Here is a 10,208-nt window from a genome sequence, read left to right as displayed (position 1 = left end):
ATGGAGGGCCATCAGCTGCTCCCACTTACATCCAGGTGGGTTTAGGCATCAAGAAAGACAGCAAAGTCGGGAGTCAAAGAATTAGAAACTTAAATGTTGACTCAACAGTTTAATAATTTCTTGTGCTTCCATAATGTCAGTACATTGCTTGTCAGTAATGCATACTTTTAAAAATTATGAATCAATGCCATTTGAGTCTACTAGGTGCAAAGAACTTGGGTTATAATGTCATCTGATAGCTTATAGTTAAGGGGCTAAGGGGATGTACACAATCCAGCAAAAATATAAAGCATGTTAAATGTTGTAAAATGAACCAATATGATGCTATAAAGATTGATGATGAGAGGAAATGTCAGTGTAGGCATCCTTTTACTTTACATGCACACACACACACACACACACACACACACACACACACACACACATATTCAGCTTGTAGATGCAGATGAAAAGCAGACCATGTAGAGATAGAATGATCTTGGTTAGAACCCTAGTAGAGCTGATCATAATGAAGGTCTTTATTTTTCTCTCCAATTTTGGTATATATGCTTGGACTATTGTCTTTATTTCAAAGTAATCACAGGAAAAGATTTGTGTGTGATGTTTCAGGAGTTGAGGATATAACTTCCTAATAGAAAATCCACCTAGTATACAATAGGCTCCAAACTCAATTCCCAGGACCACTGGCTTGTCCAGTGTATCAAAACTGGTGAACTGAGATGCGAAGACTAGAGACTAGCTCTGCTTTGCTTGACTTCCAAGCCCTGCTTTGAGTAATCCCAGTAGGAAAGTGGGTGTAGAGATGCTAAATAAGCTCAAAACCACTGTATAAACACTAATGGTGATGGCCATGTCATGAGAAAGACAGAAAGTAGTATTAGAAGGGAATGTAGTGGACCTCACATGCTCCTGTAGATTACTTAGGTAAAAACAACCAAGCTGTCTATATTGAGATTATATAAATTAATTAGTGGTTAGCTTTCACCATATTCTAAAGATATAAGCTTAGAAACCATGGTCTGGGGTGAATTAGGAAAGAATCATATGCATCCAGATAAAATAGGCCTTTGATGATCACAGCAAATGTGCAATAATAAAGATGAGCAGGCATTGCCAAAGGCTTAGCCTGGTGTGATTTCTCTTTCCTACAGGGGGAGGCTTAAAGGAGTGTTGACTTGTAAATCTGCCTGTTTTGAGGCAAACTGTCCTTAACTTTCTAGATTTTAAAGCAACTTTTGAGTTTTCTTCCTCGGTTCCCTTTGATTCCCAGTTTTCTTCCTTACTACTTCTGTAAGTCTCTTACACTCTGAGTTACCCTGCTAAGGTCACAAGTGTTTTTGTTGTGTATTTTCTAGCTAGCTCCCTACTTACAATAAGGACCCAGAATGTTTAGGGAAAAACAAAGATAAAACAATATTCATGTTTTCTCTCTTGCCCACAGGGAACGGTCAAACTCTTTACCTTGATATTTATCCACTAGATATTTAGAAAATACCTGCTGTGTGCTAAGTGTAGGTTTAAGTGCTTGGAGTATTTAGTTAACAAGAAAGAAAAGAATTTTTAAAATAGCTGTGTTTGTTATGCTTCTGTTTTAGTGAAGGACAGAAAAGGCAAAAAACAATTGGAATCTATGCAACCTTGTAAAATGATCGCTTCAGTCTAAAATGGAGTCCTTTAAATGAATGGAACCACATAAATGGTCAGAAGCCTGAAAGCGGAGAGAAAGCTGAAATTAAATATGAACGTACAGGTGTGTGCACTGGCATGCAGTTCGTGTGATTGTGTGTACTTATACAGCTGTGGCTTTGTGTGTTTGAAACAAGTATGTATCTTTTCCATGTAAACTTCCAATGATCTTTCACAATTTGTCTCCCTACCTCTGGCTTTCAGAACTTATCTTCTGTGTCTTCCTCCCCGCTTGCCCTGTGCTCTGATCACTTTATACCACTCAAATGCTAAACTGGCTCCACCTTTCCTCTGCTCCCTGCCCCCCCTGCCCCCCCCCCCCCCCCCCCGGCATCTCACACAGTGTCTTCCCACACTGGAATTCCTTTACTCCTCTTTGTAATTCTCCTCGCAGATTTTTTTCCCCTAAAAACACCACCTACCACTGTCAGCTCCAGGGAAATGTATAAATGTTTCCTTAACAGCTCTTATCATGCTGTGCTAATGATCACCTGATTTTTCTGCATATACTATGCATTTTACTGAGTGTTCTAAACTTAATAATGTATTATTCATATCCACATAACCAGCATTTAGCTCCAGCAAGCACACAGTATGACATTATCTCTGAGCAGGAAAAGTACTCAAATTTCACATGGTTAAACATTTCTTCACTCTCTGGTTTACTCAGTATTTTTCCAAATTTTATCTCTATATGCTTAATACTAATAGATAAAGGGGAAGGAGGAAGCGAGGGAGGGAGGGAGGGATGGAGGGAGAAGGAGGAGGAGGAGGAGGAGGAGGAGGAGGAGAGAGAGAGAGAGAGAGAGAGAGAGAGAGAGAGAGAGAGAGAGAGAGAACACCTCATTCCTTGAAATCTGGTTGTAAGTATAATGATGAAACTGCAATAGGAAAATTAGTTTTCTGTAATGGAGTTTCACTGGGTATATAAATAACCCTTATGTACAGCAGTAGATGGCTAACACAAAATTAACTTAGTGGTGTTTTGTAGATTCTTTGTCTCATATCTTATTTTTTTGTACATTTTGTCTTTCTTTTTGTTTCATGTGCATTTTCATTGTTCTTTTTAATTATTTGATTATTTATCCATTTTGCCTATTTTTTTTTTTTAATTTAGAAAGACAACAAAATGGTGTGGAGTAGGGTAGGTCAGGCAGTGGGGAGAATTTGTGAGGAGATGGGGGAGGGGAAGCCATGATCAGAATAGATTGCATGACTTTTCCATGAAAAAAAAAAACCACACAAAACTGAGAAACACACAATTACTTCCTCAAGCATTTTGAGTCATGATATACTTTTTCCCATTAAGAAGAAAAGAAAACATGTCTAAATCTAAGTGATTTAATTGTGTAGTGCAACATGTGGAGTAACTTAAAAAAGAGAGAGATTGTTAGCCCAACTACCACTAATAAGCAACTCCATCAGCAGAGTGATCATGGTGATACTGACTGTAGGGTGATGGCCCAGATAATTCAAAGACTTTTATCTTGGTATTCTTTTACAAGTTCATTAGATACGTATGATAATGACCTCCATGTGTTGTGGAGGGAATTCTGCATCGGATATAGGATGTTTATTTGGGAGAGATGTCTTCTGGTTGTGGGAGTTCATTATTCCTTGACAAAGCAGAAGAATTTCTTCACTTGGATTTTTTTGTTGCTCCAGGAATCTACCTTCGGGAAGGAACATTAGCATGGTGACTGACTTCATCCTCTTGGGATTTTTAGAGCGTCCCCAGCTGCAGGCTGTCCTCTTTGTGTTGTTTCTGGGGATCTACCTGGTGACCCTGTTTGGAAACCTGGGCCTCATTGTCCTGATCAGAATGGACTCACACCTCCACTCCCCCATGTATTTCTTCCTTAGTAACCTGTCCTTCGTGGATGTCTCATACACCTCCTCCATAGCCCCTAAGATGCTCTGTGATTTCTTTAGGGAGCAGAAGTCCATCTCCTTTATAGGCTGCGCTGCACAACTGTTCTTCTTTATTGGAATGGGAGGTACTGAGTGCTGTCTCCTGGCAGCCATGGCCTATGACAGATACGCTGCTATCTCCAACCCTCTCCTCTATCCGTTGCTCATGCCACCGACCATCTGTGTAGGGATGGCCATCACAGCATACACAGGAGGGTTTCTCACTGGGCTGGTCCAAACCAGCTCCATATTCCAGCTTCATTTCTGTGGGTCTCGGGTTATTAACCATTTTTTCTGTGACTTGCCACCCCTGATGTCCCTGTCTTGCTCTAGTACTTTCGTCAGCCAAGTAGTGAACTTCCTGGTTGTGTGTGCAGTTGGCGGGGCATCAGCACTGGTTGTCCTGGTCTCCTATGGGTACATCATTGCTGCCGTCATGAAGATTCATTCAACCCATGGGCGGATGAAAGCCTTCAACACCTGTGCCTCTCATCTGACTACAGTGGTTCTTTTCTATGGTTCTGGTCTCTTCTCATACCTCCATTCTAATGTTGGCTACTCACAGGATAAGGACAAGGTGGTGTCCATGTTCTATGGTGCAGTAATCCCCATGCTGAACCCTCTCATCTATAGCCTGAGAAACAAGGAGATCAAAGACACATTGAAGAAACTCAAGGAGAGAAAGAAGCAAGTGTCCTGTCTGTGCTATATAGTTCCTTAGGAGAGAGAGAGAGAGAGAGAGAGAGAGAGAGAGAGAGAGAGAGAGAGAGAGAGAGAGAACAAACCAGCACTCGGGGAGGTAGAGGCAGGCAGTTCTCTGTGAATTTGAGACCAGCCTGGTCTACAAAGCAAGTCCAGGACAGCCAAGGCTACACAAAGAAACCCTGTCTCATCGCCCTGCAAACAAACAAATAAACAAACAAATGCAAAACCCAAACCCCCAAACAAAAACAACAACAAAAACCAAACCAACTTAAGCCTTTTAATAAATGTAAACAATAAACTAATAATGTGGCTCAGAAAATTGGTAGTAAGTTTAAAGAAACTATTTCAAGCATGACTTCCTCCCCGCCCCCCATCTTCTCTGGCCTCAGTGGGAGAGGATGTACTTAGTCCTGTTGGGACTTGATGTGCCAGGGTGGGTTGGTACCAATGGTGGGCTACTCTTCTCTGAAGAGAAAGGAATGAAGGGACAGGGAGATGGCGGATGGGGGGTTGGGCGGGAGGTGTGAGGGTTAGGACTGGGAGGAGAAGAGGGAGTGGAGGCTGTGATTAGGATGTAAAGTGACTAAATAAATAAATGGAAAAAAATAAAAATAAGATCTTAAACAAAACAAACAAACAAACAAAAGACTCCCTTCCCCATGCCGCCCAGGGAACATGTCTACTGGACGATTGTGCTCATTGGATATTTATTTTCTTTATTTTATTTTCTTGCGACGGGCTGGTGTTAGACTTTAAATGTGTTCACTTGGAAGGTAAAATAAATATGTTTGCGATGGTATTCCTCTACCATAGCCTACCAGGTGCTAAGTTCAAGAAACTATGTTTTAAGAACATGATCCAAAGCTTAGTCATAGGGACACGCCATTCATTGATGTCTTCGTTACAATAAAGAACGGTTCTTGCTGATTCTCTTACCTCTTGGGATATATTGCCTGGCCCCTTGTCTTGGACTATGACTTGTCCAAGGATTTATGTTAATTAGAAATATTAACTTTAGATTAAGAACCCAAGATCCCCCACTGACATGACTTCAACGATGATGACTCAGAGTAGTAGGGTAACAGTGTGCAGTCATAAAGTCCATGAAGGCCGCATACAAGGAACCAAGACCACCAAATTTTATAAATTACAGTTATATCTCTTACAGTTATAAAATTTGGGTATCCAATTCTTAGTCTAGGGGTCACCTACAGCCAAAGAGAGTAATGAATATGACCCAAAGCAAAATTGCAAATGTACTCAAACATTATAGGATTTTGTTTTGGGAAATTTTAAGAACTCAATTTTGTTCTCAATAATAATTTTTTTTAGATGGTGCCATGTTACACCATCAAAAATTTGGAAATACTTGTAAATAGAATGTCATTTGGTTCAGGCCTGAAATCTCCTCATGACTAGGTAGAAAAACTTCCCTCAAGACATTCCGATTTCATATCTGTTTGCTAGATCAGTTTTCATTCTTGCCCTTCTATGGCTGTCAGTTTGTTTCCTGTCTGCAGTTTCTTTGAACCTTGATGTCAGGCTTTCAAACGGTTCTGATAGCCTTGCCTCAATCTCTGTGGCTTCTCTAAGCAGTGTCCCCACTCCAGCGGGGTCTTTGTTCCAGAACACCATCCAAGATAAGACATCAGAGAGTTTATTGCAGAATGGAATATATCAATAAAATAAATTTTAAATGCAGTTTTCAAGATAATCCTAGAGTAAATGGTAAATGAAGTCTTGTTTTTTTTTTAATGATTGTGTATATAGAGCATGGCGAGTTACAACAACCAACTCTGAATCACATTATCCTACAGTATTCTAATTTGATCATTTCTATGACTAATTGTATTATTGGCAATATCTATGAGAGAATTTAGTCAGTATATTCTTCTGTCAAACCTTCCTGATCCTAGAGTCATACAGACCAGGCAATCACTACAGAAATACTTTTTTTTTTTTTTTTTAGGATGGCTGCTGGGATTTTATTTTCTGCTTGGTGCAAGGCACGGTTATGGGGTTGGTAAAGCTCAGCACTACGAACCAAGAGAGGGCTCTCTTCAGCTCTTGCTGCAGCCTTCCTAGTTTACAGGGTACGGTGGGGTGAGGTGGGTGAGTGGGACTCTGGCCTAATTTCACTTAAGCTTGGGCTGGCTGGTGATTTTGCCAGATCAGGATGAGGCCCTGGTGTTAGCCTGGCCAGGATGGTTGACTGGCTGCTGCATGGTTTCAGGAGGCAGGTCGCGGTGATCGGTGCTTCTGGGGGCCTGGAGGGGTTTTGCCGGGTGCTCAGCAGATTCCAACACTGTGGCCATGATTGGGAGGGTGGTCTTCCCAAAAAAGAAGTTGGCCCACCAGTGGCCGGGGTCGGCCTTGGGGAGACCCGGGGAGTGGGGCACCGCTTCCCCCGGGTACTCCGTACTCCCGCAGGAGCTGTTGCTGGACGAGGAGCCCAGGCGTCGCCAAGCTGCTGGAAGGGATGGCTGCCATGCTTCAGAACCCGGGCGCGGCGGAGATCTCAGCGGAGACCCCTCCTCGCGGGCCGCGGCGCAGTCACCTGTGACAGCGCCGGGAGCCCATTTGTAGGGACCCACAGAGCACATTTTTATAATACTTTAGAAACTACTTATCTCCACATGACACTATCTTTTCCCTGATTGCCTTTTCCTAAGCTGTTGGCATCCACGTGTAAACTTTACTCTTCCTCCAAAGCAATGGGAAGATCCTTCTACAAACTATGTGCTTAATACCTATCTGTTTAGTAAAGAAGTAAGTCTAAGTTTATCTGGCAGGTAATTTGGAGATGTGAAACCAACAGAAGGGAACAAATGCTTATTGGAAGCCCATTATGTACCAGGTGTTGTACACAGCTTTTAAAAAGCTAGAGCTTCAATTCCATAAAATATACACAAATCCTTTCATTAAAAAATTCGGTACTGAATAGATAGCTTAGGGGTTAACAGTGGTTTTTGCTCTTGCAGACAACCAAAGTAAAGGGTACTATGGAAGTTATTAGATGATAAGAAGGAAAGAGGGAGAGAGATATAAAGGAAGTTAATAATAAGTCACATAGAAAGAAGTTTTAGTTCTTTATTGCTGTTGTCAGCAATTTAATCTCTTATGCCCTTTTATTGAGAAACCCCAACACAAAACAATGATGTATTTTGAAAGGATGAAATGTTAATATTTTGTTTTGATCATTACAAATTATATAATGCATCAAATGATCATCAAGTATCTCATAAAAATGCAGCTACTATCGGCCAATTAAAACATGAAGACCACTAAATAACAAGAGTTCATGACAAACCAGTGGTTGCTTAGATGTAGGAATCATTGAGCAATATTCAAGTTATAGAAAACCCAGTGTCCTAGCTTTGACTTTCAGAATTCTTTCCCAGAGTTTCAGATGCCTATCACCTCCCCGAGTAGACCTTTGCAAGTTTACATCACAGTCGTTGGTCCCAACATTGAATAGTCTTTCATGGATCATCTCACAGACGATGGTCATACCTTTGACGGTTTGTTTGCTGATGCTGTTCAGGAGTCTACTTGTGAACGTTGGCCCTAACTCTGGATATTCTCTTTTTGAGGTCACATCACAGAGATGATTCCATCAGTTGGAAGGCCTTCATGGGCCCAAGTCACACCTCAATGTTGGTCACACCTCTAAGCTGTTCATCAGGGGTCAGGTTCCGATTGCTGTTTTTCCTCCTGTCTGGGCCCTTGCAGGCCAGGATAGAGATTCTGGTCTTATCTTCCCCATCAGCTTGAAAATGCTGGTCCTGATCCTAGGCAGCTGCCCGATTTCTGGCATCCTGATGTGTAGAGGCTCAACCTGTTACCCTACAGACTTCCACCTCACTGAGTGCTATACAGTTCTGATGCAAAGTTCCTTCCTGTGGCCTAGAGTAATTCTACTGGCTACACTTTGGCTTGTAACGCCAGTAAAACTTATTCTGGGTTTCCCAAGAGTATAGTTTACAGATAGTCTGAGGCTGCCGAGCTATGGCTCATCTGGTCTTCTTAAGATGGTGTCTTGCTGTTAATTTGGTAGTGGGCAGAAAAGAGAGGGGTTCAGAGTCTTTTCTATTACTTAGTGTAACCGTCCTTTCTGTTTCTTTTCTCTATCTTTAAGATACCTGTGGTTGCAAGCATTGTGTCAATTCTCTGAGGCTCTCTGTCCTAGGCCATAGCTCTGGTTACACTCTTAGTAGGAAAGGAGAGCTAGCTCCCCAGACCACGCAAATCCATCCAGTACAGACTGGATTCTTCACACGGTGCTTTGTAAGTGCCCTACTTTATTTTGATATTAAATTAGAAGTTCCTTGCCATCACCTCTCCTTGACAGCTCCCACCCAGCTCTCACAAGTTCATTCAGTCAAGATGGCATCTACTGTCTCCTGGAAGTTGGCCTAGCTTTTGACATGACCACACAGAAGCACTTCCCATTGGCTTTCTCTTTCTATCGTTCATAATAAAAGATTGTAAACCCACTGGGTTCTTCTTTTAGTTGACAAACGGTTCTAGTGTGAGAACTCCCTCTTGAGGGAAGGAGTGGACCAGGAAGACTCAGAACATCAGGCTCGGAGCCATAGTCTAGATTGGAGTTTACTTCACAGACGACAGAAGGCCTATCTCCCTGCTTTGTGTACTAGGCTTCAAATGGGCCTCTTAGATTCCTACCAAGCACATATGGGGATTGGAAACATCTGCTCCAGGTCCAAACCTGCACAGGATAAACATTACACATAACCATGACTCCTTGTGATACAGTGTCAAAAGCTTGCATGTAGTCAAACAGATGTGACTTCTGGCTTGTATGCAGTCAAACAGATGTGACTTCTGGCCTGTTAGAGGAAGTGAAAGTGCCTTTTGGCATCGCAGATGCACACCTTTTGGGGAAGAACTGTTTCTCTCTGCTTGAGGCAAGAGGTTAGTGTGTAACCCCAGGCATTTACTCCCCCAGGATGAATAGCCTGAACTCAATGCAAAAGACCAAAGGAAATTGTTGGTGGAAAGGGAAAACAGGAGAGTGCCTGTTACGAGCCAATTTACTACCCTGGTGTGCAGATTTAGATTGTGTACTTGGTCAGGGTGTGTTTTTGATAAATTAAAATTGAGATCGTGAAGTGGCTTTTGTTTCTGTTGTGACTACTTTTATGTGAAAAAGAAACAGCCGCTGTGTCAGGTCACTCACTCTCACACGGAATGCCTAGGATAAGACAGTCTGGTGTCCCAGCGCTCTACAGAATTATCTTCACTCTTAATCTCAGCCCCAGATATCATCTCCACACCGGAACACGAGGGCTTGAAGCAGTGAGACATCATAAAACGTGCACACGTGCTACGCCACATCCTTTTCTTTCTGAGAGGACAGCCTCCAACCTCGCTAAGCCAATGAGAAACCTAAGGCTTGTCCATGAAGTAGAAATATCCTGTGTCTTGTGGAGATAAAAGCACACCCAGAAGGGCAGGTGTTGCTACTGACCTCTTCGTTTTCAACAAAAACTACCAAGAAGAGAGCAGAGCAGAGAAGCCAAGATTGGAAGGAGTAAGAGAGCGAACAAAACTCCAAAGCAGACACTCCAGGTAGAGAGTGGGTGAGATATGGGATTTGCTTTTTCTGAGGACTCATTACTGCTGCAGAATAAACATCTGTGGTGAAGAAAACGGGACAGTGAGTTATGGAGAGTGTATGTTCACATATATAGTATACTATAACTTACTGCATGCTCTTAAATACTCCAACCAACATCTATTTTCCTGTTTTGCACTTAGCATAGCTAGAAGAGCAATTTATGGTATTAGGGGAATTGTTGAATTTTCTGTTTAAGCAACTGCTTTCTTTCCCATCTTTCTGTTTGCCTCAGGCTCTCTGGTGTGTGGCCGGGACCCTCAGCACC

General features: G+C 42.2%; 1 protein-coding gene across 1 annotated transcript; it reads left to right on the top strand.

The window, feature by feature from the left end:
* On the top strand, window positions 1–4,318 carry LOC311609457 (olfactory receptor 5A1-like; the record flags this gene model as incomplete). The annotated part of the gene is made up of 2 exons (XM_084802575.1): window positions 1–35; window positions 3,352–4,318. 2 exons carry the CDS (start codon window positions 1–3, stop codon window positions 4,316–4,318), a joined length of 1,002 nt encoding a protein of 333 aa, XP_084658701.1.
* Window positions 4,319–10,208: the final 5,890 nt, after the last annotated feature.

The sequence above is a fragment of the Acomys minous genome (genome assembly GCF_964271855.1).
Source record: "Acomys minous genome assembly, chromosome: 2".
NCBI lineage: Eukaryota > Metazoa > Chordata > Mammalia > Rodentia > Muridae > Acomys > Acomys minous.
This window is presented reverse-complemented; position numbering and strand designations above follow the sequence as displayed.